Source organism: Neophocaena asiaeorientalis, unplaced genomic scaffold, assembly GCF_003031525.2.
Source record: "Neophocaena asiaeorientalis asiaeorientalis breed wild unplaced genomic scaffold, Neophocaena_asiaeorientalis_V1.1 scaffold32, whole genome shotgun sequence".
Lineage (NCBI taxonomy): Eukaryota > Metazoa > Chordata > Mammalia > Artiodactyla > Phocoenidae > Neophocaena > Neophocaena asiaeorientalis.
Window position 1 is genome coordinate 6606193 of NW_020185327.1, and position 20188 is coordinate 6626380.

At 45.1% G+C, this 20188-nt stretch overlaps 1 protein-coding gene across 1 annotated transcript; it reads left to right on the forward strand.

Annotated features, from left to right (window-relative positions):
- Positions 1-17947: 17947 nt before the first annotated feature.
- On the forward strand, positions 17948-19638 carry LOC112392715 (G-protein coupled receptor 39-like). The gene has a single exon (XM_024734509.1). The coding sequence runs from the start codon at positions 18505-18507 to the stop codon at positions 19636-19638; it is 1134 nt and encodes a 377-aa protein (XP_024590277.1). The 5' UTR covers positions 17948-18504.
- The last annotated feature ends 550 nt before the right edge of the window (positions 19639-20188 follow it).

Here is a 20188-nt window from a genome sequence, read left to right on the forward strand (position 1 = left end):
GAGGAATTTATGGAAAGGGAGGCTAGCAGCTTGTAGAATCAACAGAAAGCTAGAAAGCCAAGGGGAGAAGGCAGCAGCAGAAGTAATCCTGATGGGAAACTGTGCAGTTGTACACCCTGATGATCTTCAACCCACCCGCCCGCTGGACACCCACTGAACACGGCCCCCTCCGTAACCTCCCCTGTAGCACTCAATTCAGCTAACACTCATGCTATATACGGCGGCCCCTGCACATCTAATGCAATGGTATCTTTTAATGTATCTGTCACTTGAGATTCAGAAGACTTCTGTGAGCTCTCCGTTGTCTGAGCTGAAGCCATGTGCCCACACCTTCAATGCCAGGGAGTAGGAAGAAAGTTGATCTTTCTGTCATAACTGGCTATGCCCTGTCCACCACCCCAAGAGTCACAGCGTATGGCAGGGTGTCCAAGAACTGGGAAGGAGGCTCACATGCTGAGTCAGAAAAAAACCTGGTAAACGTCCACTGCCCAATGCCTCTGTACCAGGTGAGTCATATTCTTGTTTTCTTGGTGTGTGTTTTTTTCTATGGGTGATGTTCTAGGAGGTTCCACGTCTTTTCGCTCATGGACCTCTGCAGATAGTGGCTGCTCAGTCTGAAATGCACACCCATTTCTCTCAAAGAGAATAGCAAACTCCATTCCCCGACATTAAGATCTATTACAGAATATATGCGAAAGTTTCCTTGGTTCCAAGAAACAGATTCATTCAAACCAAGTGAGGGAAAGAGCTTATTGCTAGGAAACGCTTGGGCTGTTCATTATTACTCTTCTGTCGGGCAGAGAACTTCGTGGATCTTTGGCCAGACTAACTTATGAGTTTTGTGCCAACAGTTTGTTCAGTGACCATGCCCCCTGCCCCGCCATGCACAAAGAATAACCTAGAGCTGCTTTCCTGAACACCTCAGCTGGTGTGTGTGATTGGGTGTGTGGCGGACCCCATGTCCGGCATATCTGAGGGTCCTCTAAGTGTGGCTCCCTTCCCAGTTCTTAGGAAGTCATCATCACTTTTTAGAAAATAAAGGAACTATGAGTTAACATGTGTTATCCTTTTGTGCCTGCTATTATGTATTATATACCTTATCTCACTGAATCCTTACATCATTTCTCTGAGTCAGGTATCATTCCTATATCTGATGAAACTGTGGATCACAATGGTTATGAACCCAAGATAAGATGGTAGAGCTGGATTTCCAAGGTATTCCCCAGGATACCTCTGTTGACACATTCATGATAAGGCCAAGACATTCCTGTCCTAGTTATCAATGGTTCTTTGAAGAAAGCTTGCAATTTCTAGTAGGAACAGTTCAAAAGTAGAGTAGGATAAGGTACGGGGAAGATAAAGGACCAGAGGCAGAGGTGTCACATGCTGAGCTCAGGCTGCTGTTAGAAAATCAGTCTTCTTCTACAGCTGGCCCTTGAGATGGCCAGAAAATAGCCTCATCATCAAGCAGTGGGGGGTTGCTCCTGAATAATGAAGAGACACTAACCAGCCCAAGGTGAGCACTCCCCATGAGTTCCTTGCCTCCTTTGTTGAAAACCATTTCACAGTCAATTATAGCTATTGGGAGCCTCCTAACAAAACGTCCCAGCATCTGTAAGATAAAAAGTAATCCCTTTAGAGGCAGAACTTTAAGCACTTGGCTGTAATGGCCTCACAGAAAGGAAAATTGGACCTGCCAGGAAAATGCAGTTAATTCGTGTCGAGCTCTTCTTCATCCATCCATGTGTTCTGGAGGGGGGATAATATTATAGAGCCTAGAAGGCTGTTGGAAAGGGAACTGGGAATATATACTTGTACACAAGCACGTAGCATCCCGTATAACGTTAATTCCTTTCCAGCTGTTTCTTCTTCAGCCTTCAATGCCCATCATAACTTTTAGTGTCTCCAGGAAGTCTTCCTTGATTAAACAAGCCTGAAAAGATGATTCCTCTTCCCTTCCTTCCCCAACTCCATCTTTTAAAAACATTGTGCCTTGTGGGCAGACCTCACAGGAAAAGGATGGGCTGGATGAAAAAATTTTAATAAAGGTAAATGTATTGCTGTTACATACATGTTGAAACCCTACTTGGTTATTCTAACATCCCCAGTGTTGAGACGATTCTATGCATTTTTCTTAACTAGAACTCGTGTTTGTTGACCGCCACGGTCCAGGCACAGCATCAGGCACTTTCACAAATATAAAACAAGGTACAGCCGGTCAATTGGGGAATGTAGTATCTAAACCCTGTTTCCTGGGAATTCACCATTCAAGTTCACAATCCTTCTGTTGCATCTTCCCCAACATGAAGCTCCCCCCATCTCTAGAATTTAAGTGCCGTATTGCTAAGGATATATTTTTCTTTTGCTCTTTACTATTTTATTCAACAGTGAAATTTATTGAATTATATTAATCCTCCATTCTCATTTATCTTGTAACGTATTCTTTCTTTTTTAAAAAATTAATTTATTTTTGGCTGTGTTGGGTCTTCGTTGCTGCACGCGGGCTTTCTCTAGTTGCGGTGAGCAGGGGCTTCTCTTCGTTGTGGTGCATGGGCTTCTCATTGCAGTGGCTTCTCTTGTTGCAGAGCACGGGCTCTAGACACGCAGGCTTCAGTAGTTGTGGCATGCGGGCTCAGTGGTTGTGGCTCGTGGGCTCTAGAGCACAGGCTTGGTAGTTGTGGTGCATGGGCTTAGTTGCTCCACGGCATGTGGGATCTTCCCGGACGAGGGCTCGAACCCTTGTCCCCTGCACTGGCAGGCGGATTCTTAACCACTGCACCACCAGGGGAGTCCTTGTAGCATATTCTTGAATTTATATTTATTTTTACCAGAAAACTTTCTCTAAGAGTCCTTTTAAAGATCATAGTTTTATGATAAATCTATCGAGGCCTAAACTCTTTACTGTGTCCTCAATATACATGATGTTTTAACTAGATATAAAATTCTAGATCCAGTCTGAAAATGGTCAAAAGACATGAAGAGACATTATACCACAGAATATATATGGATGGCAAATAAGCACATGAAAAAATAAATAAAAATAAACCATGCATGAGGTTTATTAAGGGGGTGTTTTGGGGTCAATACCTGATGGGAAATGAAGAAGGAAGAATTGGGCAAAGGGAGAAGTTGAGCTGTGATGCAGTCACACCAAATGACTCAGCTGATCTCATTGAGAGTAGGGATGGCCTTAGAGAATTGTCCTCAATTAAGGCAAGGGGGTTGGGCTTGTGTGCCACCATATCTACCAATCATTGGATCTAGGTTGCCCTCAGAAGGAAGTATGACCTTGGATGAAGCAGCCCTCTTCATCTGGGGATACTTCATGCAGAGAGAGTCAGCTGAGAGCTGTCAGTCACCAGTCCTCCTGTTGGGGCACTATTGAGGAAATATGCACTTCATTACTTAAGTGGAGGAGTTTGGGTCAGGAGTTGGCAAACTACAGCCCATGGGCCAAATCCAGTCCAATGTCTGTTTTTGCAAATAAAGTTTACAAGGGGTTCTCCCTGTGCATCTGTCTCTCTTCACATAATCTTCCCTCTGTTCATGTTTGCCTCTGTGTCTCTTCTTCTCTCCTTTCTTTTCCTTCCTTTCCTTTCCTTTCCTTTCCTTTCCTTTCTTCCTTCCTTCCTTCTCTTTCTTTCTTCCTTTCTTTCTATTAGAGTAAAATTGCTTTACAGTGTTGTGTTAGTTTCTGCTGTACAATGAAGTGAATCAGCTATATGTATACCTATATCCCCTCCCTCCTGGACCTCCCTCCCCACCTCCCCCTCCCATCTAGGTCATCACAGGGCACCGAGCTGAGCTCCCTGCGCTATATAGCAGGTTCCCACTAGCTATCTATTTTACCCACGGTAGTGTATTTATGTCAAACCTAATCTCCCTATTCATCCTACCTTCCCCTTCCCCGCCATGTCCACATGTCCGTTCTCTACGTCTATGTCTCTATTCCTGCCCTACAAATAGGTTCATCTGTACCATTTTTCTAGATTCCACATATATGCGTTAATATACGATATTTGTTTTTTTCTTTCTGGCTTACTTCACTCTGTATGACAGACTCTAGGTCCATCCACATCTCTACAAATGACCCAATTGCATTCCTTTTTATGGCTGAGTAATATTCCATTGTATATATGTGCCACATCTTCTTTATCCATTCATCTATTGTTGGACATTTAGGTTGTTTCCATGTCCTGGCAATTGTAAATAGTGCAGCAATGAACATTGGGGTACATGTGTCTTTTTTTTTTTTTAGTTTTCTGAATTTTTTAAACGTTGAATACTTTTTGAATATTCACATAGTTCAAAATCAAAATAATACAAAAAAGTATATGGTGAAAATTATTGCTTCCTTTCCAGCCCACACTCATCTTCACCCTTCACCTCTCCTCCATTTTACTGGTTTCTTGTGTTATCTTTCCTAGCACTTATTTTTTTGGTCTGGAAATCTGCATTATTTATTTATTTATTTTTAACATCTTTATTGGAGTATAATTGCTTTACAATGTTTTGTTAGTTTCTGCTGTATAACAAAGTGCATCAGCTATATGTACACATATATCCCCATATCCCCTCCCTCTTGTGTCTCCCTCCCACCCTCCCTATCCCACTCCTCTAGGTGGTCACAAAGCACCAAGCTGATCTCCCTGTGCTACTGGCCATTCTGACCCATGTGAGGTGATACCTCACTGTAGTCTTGATTTGCATTTCTCTAATAATTAGTGATGTTGAGCATCCTTTGATGTAGGGCCCATCCTAATGATTTCAGTGTAACTTGATTATACCTGCAAAGGCCCTATTTTCAAATAAGGTCACGTTCACAGGTACAAGGGGTTAGGACTTCAACATACCTTTTGGGGAGGGGGCACAATTCCACCCACAAACAACCAGAAAACATTGTCAGTTGCTATCTAATGAAACTTCTGCAGGATAAAACCTCATGTCCATGGTGTAGGTGCAGTGGGCAAGCGGCTGTTTCCCGTTGGCAGGTGTGAGAGCTGAGCAGGTAAGAATTGCACGGGTGATTCTCTTGTCTATTACCTTAATGATCAAAGGCCTGAGACAGCAAATAGGTTTCTCCCCAGTGCTTGACTACTGAAGTCCCTAGAGTTGCTTGAGCTTATCTAATAGCCACCTTGGCAGGCTTGTAAAAGTTGCGTGACACCCTTATTTTTTTAAGAAAAAAGAAAAAAATCCAGCAGCCAGCAAGCTGTCCATGGTAGAGCCAACTCCCTACGTATCTTAGGAAGTCCTTATCATCTTTCTACCAACACTTCCAATTATTCCCTGATTGAGATCTATTCCCAGAGGATCTGCTTTTTGATGTAAGATCATCCACCCCAAAAGTTAACCCCTGACAGGTACCAACCGAGTCCAGTGGTGTGCCAGTCAGTGTTTAAAAACCAGCTCTCTGTGAAGAAAAGCGGGAGGAGAGTCCTGATTTGTAGCTTTTGCCAGTTTCTCTGGTGTAAAAACTCCCACCATGATCAATTTCAAGCCACTTATGTGAAGCCACTGAAAACAGAATTGGGAAGAGATGTGTACAGTCAGTTCTTATGAGCTGGTATGAAGGCACTCTAGCACATCACTGAGCATCTCAATATAGGCAGAAAGGAGTATGATTTGGGACATCCAGAGAAGATGATCTGGGGGAGGTAGGATTTGAATGAGCCTTAAAGGGTGTTATCTCCATCACTCTACATCCACACCAGTTGAGCAATTTCTACCTGTCTCTCTCTGGGACTAGATTATGAACTTCCTGAGGGCAGAAAATGTGGCTTATTTTTTGTAATATTCCTACAATATGCATTTCACAAGTGTTTATTGAATGAATGAATATATGAATGAATGAATGGAAAACAAGTGGAGAGGTACAGGCATTTCAGGCAGGGGGAACATTCGTGGTTTTGGCAGGACACAGGAGGAAGGGATGAATGCACAGGAGGTTTTTCAGTGGGCAGTCCATTCTTGCTGGAGTACAGTGTTGGGTCGTGGGGTTTTACAGTTACTATGGCTACATAACAAACCACCCCAAAACTTAATGCTTAAAACGTCGACATTTTTATTTCAATCAAAAATCTGGGGTGGGGAGGGATAAATTGTGAGATTGGGGTTGACCTCTACCTACTACTATATATAAAATACATAACTAATAAGAACCTACTGTGTAGCACAGGGAACGCTGCTCAGTACTCTGTAATGACCTATATGGGAAAAGAACCCCCAAAAAAGAGTGGATATATGTATAACTGATTCACTTTGCTGTATAGCAGAAACTAACATATCATTGTAAATCAACTCTACTCCAATAAAAATTAATTTAAAAAGTATCCAAAACTCTAGAATTCGAACAAGTCTCAGTAGGGTCAGCTCATCTCTGATGCACTTGGCATCAACTGGGGTGGCTTGAAGGATGGGGGCTGTAATCATTTGAAGGATCACTCATGTCTCTGGTGGCTGGGCTGACACTATACTTCTTCTTGGTAGCTCGGGGCTCCCAAGATGTATATCCTAAAGAGAATGGGCCAAGAGGAAGCTGTAAACTTTTGGTGACCCAGCCCTGGAAGTCACATAGCATAGCTATACCACACATTGTTGGTCGAAACAATCACAGCCCACACTCAGATTCAAGGAGAAGGAACCTGGACCCATCTCTCAGTGGGAAGAGTGTCAGTCACATTGCGATAAGAGTGTGTGGGATGGGATCTATCTATATCTATCTATCATCTATCTGCCACCTTTGGAAAATAAAGTCTGCTACACAGGGTTAATGTAAGGTTGGAAAGTTAGATGAGGGCAGGTCTTAAACGTCATTAAAAGAACTTGTTCTTTTTCCCTCTGGGAGCAATTCACATACTGGACCCTGATTATCCTCCAGGGTTTCCCATGTGTACTGATCACCCACAGCAAGCCTGTGAGACCGAACAGGCAGCTGTAATTGTGTCTTATGTATCCTTCTAAAAAGATCTTCCTAAATGATCAGGGCTTTGCATTCAGGGCTTTGCATTTGATGGTCCTTTCTGTACTTATACCCACGTGCCTGTCTGCTCAAGTGAGCAATGATGGCAAATCAGACCAGACCAGACATGCTTCTTGCCTGTCCCCCAGCTGGCATGCACCTACCTGTTCTAGCACACCTGAGCTCGTCATGAGGTGGGGGCCCCTGAGGGACATCCTGGTGACAACACTGAGTATCAGAGTTGCCAGAGCACATCTAGATTGTCTCTGGGCTTACTGCCCAAGAGCTCAAAGAAGAGGCCAGACCTATGATGTCAATTCTTGCAGAACATGTAACACCTCATGCTAATTCCATCTGCCAAGGAGTCCTGGATCCTGGCCGAGCACAATTTTCATAGTTATGGACCCCAAGCCACTAGCTGTTTCCTTGGTCTCTCTCTGAAGGGTATCCATCCAGCCTGTTTGAAGGGCAAGAGATGAGGACATGATTGGCTTTGATTGTTCTCTCCGAGGAAGAGACGGGGAGGATCTGCCACTTGTGTTTTGGATGGATGCCATCCGTCCCCGCCCTCCATTCTCTTTTGACTTCTCTCTCTGCAACAGTGGGAAACGTGTTTATTGCTGTAACACAGCCACCGAAAGGAATCACGAGAGAGTTTGTTCTTTCTCCTATTTGTCAAGTCACAGAAATTCCCCTAATGGAGAAAAGATGGTTGTAAGAACAGGGGAAGACATTATTAACAATACAGGGTCCTTCTTTTGTTCCCAACTTGAAATGCACGTGGTCAAAAGTTTGGAACCGAGAACAAACATCATCTCATAGACTAACAGTGCTGGCTGGATCCACAAATGCACATTTCACCCATAACGTAAGCTGAGGGAGGACGGGAAACATCTCCCAGCTGACGTGTTAGTCCAGCTTAAATGCTTGAAGCAGCTATCTTAAGCTGGCCCTGCCTTCCACAGCTTTTTTTTTTTTTTTCCTTTCTGTACTTTTGAACCCAACTAGCAGATTGCTTATATGCTGCCAACTCTAAAAGCAAAGGCAAGGAGGGTCTGACCTCTGGGTGGCCAGCACTAAGTACACTCATTGGTAGGACAGGGTTTGTCTGTAGTGGTTTTTTTTTTTTGTTGTTTTTTTTGCGGTACGCGGGCCTCTCACCAATGTGGCCTCTCCCGTTGCGGAGCACAGGCTCCGGACGCGCAGGCTCAGCGGCCATGGCTCACGGGCCCAGCCGCTCCGCGGCATGTGGGATCTTCCCGGACCGGGGCACGAACCCGTGTCCCCTGCATCGGCAGGCGGACTCTCAACCACTGCGCCACCAGGGAAGCCCTTGTCTGTAGTTTTAAAAAATAAGAAGCCGACTTTAGTTCGGGAAGTTGGTGTGTTTTCTGCTTGTTCGTTTGTTTTAGATGCACCAAAGGGTTTTCACAGGCAGCCTACCCTTAAACAGGGAGCAGGGCAGGGGTGCCGCTTGTTCTGAAGCCTGTCAAACAGGCCGATTAACCCACCAGCACATGAGGTGGCTAATGACACTGAGGTCACACTCGCCATCCTCTGACAGTGGCCATTTCATCGTGCCCTTCAAAAAAGCATCACATAGGCCACGGAATATGTCTCTATGCTGGCCCGTAGCCACTTGATTGCCACAGCTCCGTAAGCCACTCTGAGCTCATACTTAGTGAAGGTAAAGATAGAGAGTGTGGAGTCTCTGTTGTTCAGTAGATTCTCTGTGTTGTATGGTCTGTTTGAAAATAGTGAGTTCTGCTGGATGAAATATCTATCTGCTTATTATAAGCATTCCCTGTGTGTCATACATGCATCCCCAATTTTCAGAGACTAGGAATCTTGTCTCACCTGTGAAGACAGATGCCACTTTTATGTATCTGTAGCACTTATTGCTGCCACCATTCACTTGACAATTGCTGTCTTACGATATCTCACAGTTTACGTACTCTTGGCTTGACCTCCTTCAGAGATGTGACTGTCTCCCTGCTTTATATTCCCTACACTGCTATCCAGAAAGGATATGCTGAACCTGTATCTGTTGATTTAATTTGAGTGGAATTCAGCGAGATGTTCTTAGCAGTCAATCCTAGCTCATACCATAATGGTACCCAGAGTGTTTAGAATGTGCTTTAGGACCTTGCAGAGCCCCAGCTCCAACAGTATAAGCAGCAGGAGCTAATGGACCATGGACATGATGTTAATGACAGTTAACCCCAGGCTAGTACTTTCCAACCCCAGGCTAGTACTTTCCCTCTGCCTGGCGTTGTTCTAAGTGCTCTATTTATATTATGTTATTTGGTCCTGCAAACAACCCTTTAAGGTGGGTACTGTTATTTATCCTCAAGTTGACAGATGAGGAACCTGGGGCCCAGAGGAACAGTGCCCAAGGTTATACAACTGGGGAGCAGTAGATTCAAACCCAGGCAGTTTGGCTGCAGAGTCTGTGCTTGTACCCACTACACCACACTGTCTCTTTCACAAGAGCTAATACATATACGGGTACATATTGTATGCCAGACACCATTTATGCAAATTCATTAATAACGCTCACAACAAACCCAGGAGATAAGCACTATTGTCACCTGCATTTTACAGATGAGGAAACCAAGGTGCAAGGAAACTGAGTGGAAGGCACAGATGCAAATCCATGGGGTCTGAGTTCCGAGTTTATCGTCTTAATCATGACGCTATAGCATTCTCAGCAGAGTCAGTGGATGAATAGAATGTTAATCCTGAACTGGCATTCCATCAGATCCCCAGGAAGGACCGTCCGCGCACTGAGCCTTCACAAAGCATGCCGTTTTCCACGGGGCCTCCCCTAGCCTTGTTCTTGAGGTCCAGGGAGCTGGATCCTCAGGCTGTTTGCCACATGGCATTCCAGGGGCCAAGGAAAAAGGGAGGAAGTCTCCAGGTTACATGTTAATGGTTCCTCGGGGTCCAACTTGTCATTGATCCTACACTCATCTAGACAGTGAGCTCTGCAAGCAATGTGGACCATCAGGCTACAGTCTCCTGGTCATGGACCAAGTCCTGGGTAGACTGGAGAGGAGGCATTTGACGGGTGATTTACAGACATGTAAATAGTCATAATGACCCTCAACTTGCAGGGCTATTTTGAACATTGAACAAGCCTGGTGTCTGGGCACAATAGGTATTTAATTATGGGAGCCGTTACTACTGTTGTCGCCGTGAGAGTGACATGGCTGCAGCATTGTCATCCCACTGGTTGAAAAGCAGGACTGACTCTGCTAATCCAACTGGCTGTGTGGGTGTTCTCCCTCTCCAAAAAATTTTGTTTTACAATATTGGGATATATAAATGCACAAAGTCCTTAAGCCATAAATAACTGAATATGAAAAATCATAAAGCAAAGCATCATATAATTACTGTCATGTAACAACTACCCAGGTAAAGAAATAGAGTATTGTCAGCACCCAGAAGACCCCACCTCCATTCCATGGGTCCTTTCCAGGTCACATCCTTACCCACCCACAGGAGGTGACCCCCATCCTTTCTTTATAAATAAGTGAACAATTTTATTATATATGTCCCCGTATTTCACATATACATATCTCACTTTTATTACTCTTCACTTTATCGTGCTTCACAGATATTGTGCTTTTTTCACAAATTGAAGGTTTGTGGCAGCCGTGCATTGACCAAGTCTCTCAGCACCATTTTTCCAACAGCATTTGCTCACTTTGTGTCTCTGTGTCACATTTTGGTAATTCTCACGATATTTCAAGCTTTTCATTATTATATTTGTTATGGTGATCTGTGATCACTGATCTTTAATTTACTGTGGCAAAAACATTAGGACTTGCTGAAGCTCAGACGATGGTTAGCATTTTTTAGCAATAAAGTATTTTTGAATTAAGGTATGTACATTGTTTTTTAGACATAATGCTATTGCATACTTAATAGACCACAGTATAGTGTAAACATAACTTTTATATGTACTGGGAAACCAAAAACTTCGTGTGACTCACTTTATTGTGCTATTTGCTTTATGACAGTAGTCTGGAACGGAACCCACAATGTCTCCAAGGCTATGCCTGTATATATATATATATATCCCAAATATTATCGTTTTGTCTGTATTTAAATGTTATATAAATTGACTCATGTATTCTTTTGAGTCTTGTTTCTTTCATCTATCATTATGGTTGTAAGATCCGGCCACATTGTTTTTGTAGCTGTGGTGTATCTGTTTTCGTGGTTATATAGTAGCTCTTTATATGAATATGCTGTGTTTTGTTATCTATTTGTCCTATAGGTGGAAATTGGGTGTGGGGTAACTACTGACTGTCTTGCTGTACACATTCTTGTTTATGCATTGTGTTGACATGAGCTGTAAGGTATATACCTAGGAAGGAAATTTCTGGGTCACAAGATATGTTATATCTAACTTTAGATTCTTTTTTTAAAAAATAAATTTATTTATTTCTTTTTGGCTGCATTTGGGTCTTTGTTGCTGTGCGCACGCTTTCTCTAGTTGTGGCAAGCGGGGGCTACTCTTCATTGAGGTGCACGGGCTTCTCATTGTGGTTGCTTCTCTTGTTGCGGAGCACGGGCTCTAGGTGCTCAGGCTTCAGTAGTTGTGGCGCACGGGCTCAGTTGCTCTGCAGCATGTGAGATCTTCCCGGACCAGGGCTCAAACCTGTGTCACCTGCATTGGCAGGCAGATTCCTAACCACTGTGCCACCAGGGAAGTCCCTAACTTTAGTAGATTCTGCCAAACTCTTTGCCAAACTGGTTGTACCAACTTATTCTCTCATCTGCAATTTACAAGAGTCACCATTACTCCACAGTTCAAGGGACAGATGGTATTGGTTGTCTTTCAATGTTAGGCAATCTAGTAGGTGTGTAATTGTGTTTGTGTTTTTAGTTTGCATTTCCCCAACTACTGAAGAAGTTGCTTGTTTATTGTCCATCTGGATTTTTCTTTGGTTCATTTTTAAATTGGGTTGTTTATCTTCTTGCTTAATGAACGCTATCCAAATGGATACTTGGTTGTCCCAAGTAGCATTTACTGAGAAGAGTGATGTCCTGGAACTCGTCAGAGTTGATTGTTAAAATTTTGGAAGTTTTGTTAGCAGACTGTTTAAGTGTGGAAGTGTGGGTAGCTTGAAATCAGCCATGGTGGGAGAATTTATAACATGGATGTTGGCAAATGCTATAAATCAGGGCAGTCATCTACTGCACCAATGGAAAAGACCATCTCTTCCACACTGCCCACAGTGCCATCTCGGTCAAAAACCCTGTCCATACACATGTGGATTTATTTCTATACTATCTCTTCTGTATCATTCTTTTCTTTATCCCAATGTCAAAGCCATACTGCCTTATAAACTGTGGGTTTATAATAAGTCTTCATATCTGGTACAGCCAAGTCCTCTCACCTCCTCAGAGTATCTTCTCATTCTTGGCTCTGAACATTTAAAATTTTATAATCAACTTATCTAGTTTTTAAAGAAAAATCTGTTGAAATTTTAATTGAGGTCTCTAGATCAATTTTGGGAATAAATGCACATTTTTATCCACTTTGGATTCATTGTGGGAATTACTCATTACTGTGTGATATCAACTGCATATATTTTCCGTAGGTTTGTTATTTGTCATTTGACTTTGGCTACAGTGTTTCTTCCCTTTGGAGCTTTATTTTTATTAGATAGAGTTTATCAACTTTTTTCTTCATAGCTTCTAGCATTTATGTCATAAGATTAAAAATTTAATTTAAACTTTAAAATTCTCTGGTGTTTTATTCTATCCTTTAATGATTTTATTAATGATTAAAATCCGAAGATTTAAATCTTTGATCCACCTGTAATTTATATTATAATAAAGACTTAAAAATATATATATATATATTTAAAAGATGGCTAACCTGTTGTCCCAATATCAATTACTGAACGATCTATCCCTACTGATATGAAATGTTACTGTTTTCATAAATGAAATTCCTGTAAGTATTTGGGTTTTTTCTTGGACTTTCTCTTTTGTTTCATTATCTGTTTATAGTATCACTGTTCCATAGGAATATCATGTGAGCCACAAATGCAAGCCACATATGTAGCCACATCAAAAAAAGCAAAAAAAAACCCCTGAAATTTATTTATTTATTTTCGGTACGCGGGCCTCTCACTGTTGTGGCCTCTCCCGTTGCGGAGCACAGGCTCCGGACGCGCAGGCTCAGCGGCCATGGCTCATGGGCCCAGCTGCTCCGCGGCATGTGGGATCGTCCCGGACCGGGGCACGAACCCGTGTCCCCTGCATCGGCAGGCAGACTCTCAACCGCTGCGCCACCAGGGAAGCCCTGAAATTTATTTTTTAATTGAAGTATAGTTGCTGTATAATAATATATAAATTACAGGTGTACAGTATGTGATACACAATTTTAAAAGGTTATACTCCACTTATAGTTAGTATAAAATATTGGCTATATTCTCCGTGTTGTACAATATATCCTTGTAGCTTATTTTATACCTAATAGTTTGTACCTCTTAATCCCCTACCCCTATATTGCCCATGTACACTTCCTTCTCCCCACTGGTAACCACTAGTTTGTTCTCTATATCTGTGAGTCTGTCTCTTTTTTGTTATATTCACTAGTTGGTTTATTTTAGATTTCACATACAAGTGATATCATACAGTACTTGTCTTTTTCTGACTTACTTCACTTAGCATGATGCCCTCCAAGTCCACCCATGTTGCTGCAAATGGCAAAATTTCATTCTTTTTTATGGCTGAGTAGTATTCCATTATATATATGGACCACATCTTCTTTATCCCTTCATCTGCTGATGGACACTTAGGTTGCTTCCATAACTTGTCAATTGTAAATAATGCTGCTATGAACATTGGTATGCATGTATCTTTTTGGATTAGTGAAATTAGTTTTAATAATATATTTTATTTAACCCATTATAGCCATTGTATCATTTCACCATGAAATCAATATATAGAAACAATTACATTTACGTTCTTTTTTTTCATAAAAAGTCTTTGAAATGTAGTATATATTTTATACTTACAACACATCCCAGCTTGGACTAGCCATATTTCCAGCTAGTGACAACCCTGTTAGGTAGCTCAGGTCAATATCTTTGTTAAGGCAGGTCTAGAGTAGCCTTGGCTCTGTGGCTAGTTTAGTTCTATTACTAAGATCTGGCCCTTCCAGGGTTGGTTCAATGAGGTCTCTTCACTCATTGGTTGGAACTTCAGCATCTCCCAGCTCTTTGGGACCTTGGGAATTGTCTGGATTACAGTGCCAGCATTTGTTCTTCCCTTAGCAGTCATACTTTGCCAGCTCCTGGAGTCTCGCCTCCACATGTCCACTCAGTATTCTGCCAAAGACTCAAGAGAACCTCTGTATGGATTTCTGCCACTCTGTCTGTGTCCCACCGTCCTTTCAGTGTTCTGCTCTGTGAAGTCTAGTAGCCTCTGCTTCCTGTGCTCCAATCTGCCTCTTCAACTCAGCAAGATAACCATGTTCTGCTTGGAGTCCCTCCCCGCATCACTGTCTGGAAAGTTCCTCCAGGCAGCAAGTGTGGGTGATCACCTTGTTAGTCTCTCTTCTCTGAGGGGCTCACATCTGTGCTGTGGGAGTTGGGAGTTGCAGGCTCCCAGTCTGATTCTAGTCATTCTTGATGGCTAGTCCTACTTAAAAAAAAGTTTTGAGATTATTTATTAGCTCTATTTAGTTCTTTCATAATTCCTTTGATCTTTATTAATCCCTTCTTGTTTTCCTTAATTTTATTCTTTTTATAACTTCTCTTACTGTTATTCTTTCCTGTTTATTAGAATAAATATTTAGGGCTCTGAATTTTTCTTTGAGAACTCCTTTAGCTATTTCCTACAGGTTCTGATAGGCCGTCTTTTTGTGGTCATTATTCTCTAGATACTTTGCAGTTTTGGTCTTGGTTTTCTTTTGAGATGGTGGAGTTTTATGTTTCATTTTTCTGGTTCTGTTATGACTTGTTAGTTATATTGCATTTTAAGTAAAGTTATCTACACTGTTTATAAGTTTTGAAAGTTATTGAAGCTCTCTTTACAGCTTAGAGTATAGTCACTATGATTTTACCATGAACCTTTGTAAACAAGGCGTTATTCACTTTTAAGGGTATTGTTGATTTTAAATGAGTAAATGTGAATTTGAGCATAGAAAATAAATTTAAATTTACAAAAATACAATATGTATGTATATGTAAGTGTGTGTGTTTGTGTGTATATGTGGTTTTTTTTTTAACTTTGGGTGCCAATGTAAGATTTTATTATAAAAATTAGTGCTTAAAAAAAGTGTGAAAGCCACTAGCCTAGAAGACCCCAAAGGTCACCTGGAATGTGTAAAATGTGAATATAAATTTGTGTAGACACTAAAATGACCTTTGAGTAGAGCTGATATCAAAGAGTACCTAAAGTATTCCTTTCTCTCACTTTTCATTACTTTTCTTCCCCCCTTCCTCCCCGCATACAATATGCTAATAAAACATCTAGATGACACGAGCCAGGCGAGGTGTTATACCAGTCTTTTATCAACAAGTGAGAGCACGTTAAACACTTTTTAATTGGTCTTAGGAAAAGCAAAGGCGAAATGGAAATTCCACTCTCCTGGACCTTTGTTCAAAATGCATTTTTCTGTCTCTACTGTAAGGAGCGAATTTTAATGAGCTTGATTCTCACTATTTGGTCATGCATTTGTAATCCTTGTTCACACTTTGTGAAAGAAAAAAAATCTGATGAAAGAAATTGGGCAATAATGGAAATCTTGTCTGAGCAGAACAAATTGGAATTATCAAATACATTGCAGGATGACTGGCATGCCGCAGCTGAGGAGACGAGAAGCATCAGAACTGGTGACTTAAAAAAAATCTCTCTCCCCAGAGTGCTGCTATCAGCCTGACACAGTCTTGTCCTGCACAGAGAGATAGCTTTCCAGAGTGGAGAGGGCTTTGGAGCCAGGCAGACCTGGGTTTGAAGCCTGCCCCCAACCTTTAATTGTAGGTCACTTAATTTTCCTTATCCTCAGTTTCTTCATCTGTATAATGGGGTAATAACGTCTACCTTGCAGCCTTGTGAGGACTGAAAGAAATGAATTATGGGAAAGTGCCTGGCACGTAATAGGGGCTCAGAGAATGACCAAGAGGAGCATTTCCAAGGAAGAATCAGTGGCAGGGCTGAGGAAGACGTGTGAGGTTCCTGGCTTGTTTCCTCTTTAGATGAAAGAAGTGGGCAGGGCCAGGGATGTGTTTGTATGCTGGTGGCGGTGGTGGGGTCTTCCTAGCCCTTCTTCTCAGTCCCTCTGGGACAGCAAATAACCAGTCAGGGCCTTTTGCAGAGGAGTCCACTCAGGATTCTAATCTGTAGTTATGAAATCTCCAAGGGTCCATGTGAGCTTTGTGGGGTAGCTATAAGGCAATTGAGGTCATGTAGCTAAGCACAGTTCACCAATGAGGCAATGAGTTAAGAGTTTCTCCGCCAGCAAGTAGGTCAAATAACACAAACGGTGGGGGGAAGGGGGGTTGGCCAAACATACTATTCAGGGCTCTGTGGAGTAGTGTCAGAGAGGGAAAAGAGATTTCTCGGCCTTATAGCTTGTAATTTAACAGAGAAGGGAGAGAAAAAATAGCTATAGCCACCTAGGGTGCTAACTGTAAAGATCCAGTGGCCATACAACCTTTTTTTTTTTTCCCTCTGAGACAGTGTCAAAATCAAACATTCGCTGAGGGCCTCAAACCACATGCCCAGGGTTGGGTTCAGAAAATACCGTCCCCGCTTCTCTACGTGTATTGTTCTGGACCCAGCTCCGGAGCACCTTCTGCGTTCCCAGAATTCCTTCCCTGTTAGGATATACTCAGGGTTCGACGGATCTAGGTTTTCAAGTCCCTCACTCACTTTATTACGGCCTTGGGGAAGCACTTATCCTCTGGACACCTCAGTTTTTTCATCTTTAAAACGATCACATCACAGGGCAGTGGCTGTGATCATTTAAGAATGCTTTTCTGGACAGACCTGTGCTACGCCCTCAGGATGAACAGATGAAGAGGTTCCATTTTCTTCCTTCAAGGCAGTGGTTCTCCACCTGGGGCAGTTTTGCACCCTCAGAGGAGAGTTGGCAACGTCTGGAGACATTTTGGCTGTCACTATTCAGCGTGGGACATGAAGATGCTAAATATTCTACAATGCATAGGACAGCCCCCTGCCTCCCCCGGCAAAGTTCCTTCTGATTTTAGTATTAGAAGATGAAGATGGGCCCACTAGAGGTTTTCCTCTTCTGAGGAGAGTGAAAATGTCATGATCCTTATCGCCATGTTTACTCCCTCCTACTGCCCTTGATGTCCTGGTCGCAGCTCCCTGGGAGGACGCGCTTCCCACCAGGGGCATCCTGGCGGATGGTGCCACCCTCATCCATATACATGTCCCCAATTAAGGACTTCCCGCCGCTGCCGCTGCCGCTGCCGCCGGGAGAGGGGCCTGAGCTGTGGAGTGAAACTGAAAGGAGGGAGCCGCGCTCCTCGGGTCCTTCGGCAAGAAGGTGAGGCAGGCCCTGCGCAGAACGCCCGGGAAGCTTTGGGGAAATGCAGGGCTTCTCTGGGGACCTAGTAGCCTGCTTGGGGGCGACTTCCTGGAGCAGCGGCTCCAGCCAGCGCACAGCCTAACCGACCAGTGCCAACACCCCAGGGCCCGACGGCAGGACACCAAGGAGGCGAAAGCTTGCCGGCTGCGCCAGGGCGGCCCCGCCAACCGGCCAGCGACTGAGGCGGGCGCCCGGGTCCAGACGTCCCCCGTCCCCCAAACTGGCCGTGGTGGCCCAAACCTTCGAAGGGACCCCAGGGCAGGAGGGGGCGGTTTGGTCTTTCCGCGCCTAAGCCCGGGAGCGCACTGCAGCTGCCCCCCGGCTGTGCCTCCACGCGGTGGGATGCGCGTAGGACCGGACGGCGACGCTGACTCGGCGGGGGCCGCGTGGGCGGCGGGGAAGATGGGGCCACCCGTCGCCCCGTGCTCCGGGGCCAAGATCTGGTGTCGGGACCATGTCTGTGAGCTGAGCACGCCCCCGCTGGGCTGGGTCTGCGGCCGGGAGCACAGGCGGCGGCGGTTAATGATTAATCGCTGACCACCCCGCCTCCAGCCGTTCGGGAGAGGGTGCTCCAGGTGGGTGGGTTTGGCGCGCCAGGGCCAGGCAGCCGGGAGCGGAGCGCCGGGGACAGAGAAGGGAAGGGCCTGCGCGCTGGGGGCTGCGGGCTCACTGGCTGCAGCGAGATTGGAACCTCCTTCCTCCGCGCTCTCCCCGCCTCGCCCAGATACGCCCCCCCTCCCAAACCCCACCCTCGGACGCCTCCAGCCTCGGCTAGGTTGGGCTGCTCCGGGAAGTTTCCGTGAAAGCACCCGAAAGCCTGTTACCTTGTCCAGGTGAGCTCGAAAAAGCCCTGCACCCACGCTAGTGAGTTGCGGCCGAGAACTTCGGGCCGCGCGGGTAGGAAGAAAGGGAGTTCAGAAGGTCTTTGGACGCCGCGGCCTGGCTGGCTGCCTTCCTCATGGCTTCGCCCAGCCGTCCTGGCAGTGACTGCTCCCAGGTCATCGACCACAGCCACGTTCCCGGGTTCGAGGTGGCCTCCTGGATCAAAATCACCCTCATCCTGGTGTACCTGGCCATCTTCGTGGTGGGCGTCCTGGGGAATAGCGTCACCATTCGGGTCACCCAGGTGCTGCAGAAGAAGGGCTACCTGCAGAAGGAGGTGACGGATCACATGGTGAGCCTGGCTTGCTCCGACATCCTGGTCTTCCTCATCGGCATGCCCGTGGAGTTCTACAGCATCATCTGGAATCCCCTGACCACGCCCAGCTACACCGTGCCCTGCAAGCTTCACACGTTCCTCTTCGAGGCCTGCAGCTACGCCACGCTGCTGCACGTACTGACGCTCAGCTTCGAGCGCTACATCGCCATCTGCCACCCCTTCCGGTATAAGGCCATGTCGGGGCCCTGCCAGGTGAAGCTGCTGATCGGCTTCGTCTGGGTCACCTCCGCCCTGGTGGCGTTGCCTTTGCTTTTTGCCATGGGAGTCGAGTACCCCTTGGCGAACGTGCCCAGTCACCGCGGTCTCACGTGCAACCGCTCCCGTACCCGCCACCACGAGCGACCGGAGATTTCCAACATGTCCATCTGTACCAACCTCTCCAGCCGCTGGACCGTGTTCCAGGCCAGCATCTTCGGTGCCTTCGTCATCTACCTCGTGGTCCTGGCCTCCGTGGCCTTCATGTGCTGGAGCATGATGCAGGCGCTCACGAGGAGTAAGCGGGGCACGCTGGCCGCCCGGGGGCAGCAGCTCCAGGTGAGGAAGTCGGAGAGCGAGGAGAACAGGAGCGCCCGGAGGCAGACCATCCTCTTCCTGAGTGAGTCCTGGGTGGAGGGCCTTCTGGGAGCCTCCCTCACCCCCCGCCCCCCAAAATCCTCTAAAATCAAGTCTTGCCTTAAGAGCGTGAACCTCAGTTCGTTGAGGCTGAAGAGGCATGGTTCTGAGCCTCTGCGTGTTTCCTTTCTCTGCTTTGGGGATTTGGGTTATGGTCAAAAGAGCGTTAGCCCAGCAGTCAGAAGGGCTGGGTATGTTCCGCAGTGGCAGCTGTGCGATGGCTGGCCAAGTCACAAAATAGCTTGGGTAAAATGGAGATAACACTGAGAAATCTGAGGGTCCGGTTAGGTAATATGGGACAGGTGAAAGTCCTTTGAGAAGGACCCAGTTCTGTGAAGATGGAAGGCAGCACCCTTATCTAGCCCATCTTTATCCTGGAGAACCTTTCTCAGGCAATTAGATCGTGTTCCCATTTTTCTCCTCCTTTGTAGAAACGAGGCTGTCGGGAACACACACAGGCTGGGACTCTGTTCCCCCAAAGTGATTTCCTACCCAAGTCTTAAGAAACTGGAGCTCTCAGACACACACTCTCCAAGGTAGTGCTGGCGTGTTTGCCCTGGTGGATCTGTTTCTTAACACAGAAACATGGCTGGACCGGCTGGGTTGTTTGTCTGATTCAGAAAATCTGGCTTCACAGATTTCCCGAGACTTGATTGATCATCCCAAATACCAATTCCCTTGCAGAGAACTCGCTTCGTTTTCCAAACTTTTCTTGTGATGCAGATATTTAAAGTCAGATCCTCCTGTGTGCCAGGAAGGAAGGGGCCCATGATTAGTAGCCCCCCAAGGCCTCAGAAGAGCGGCCTGGTGG

Bases quoted from the DNA above. Each gene is read 5' to 3' on its own strand.
- LOC112392715 (XM_024734509.1), top strand. From the start codon at position 18,505: ATGGCTTCGCCCAGCCGTCCTGGCAGTGACTGCTCCCAGGTCATCGAC.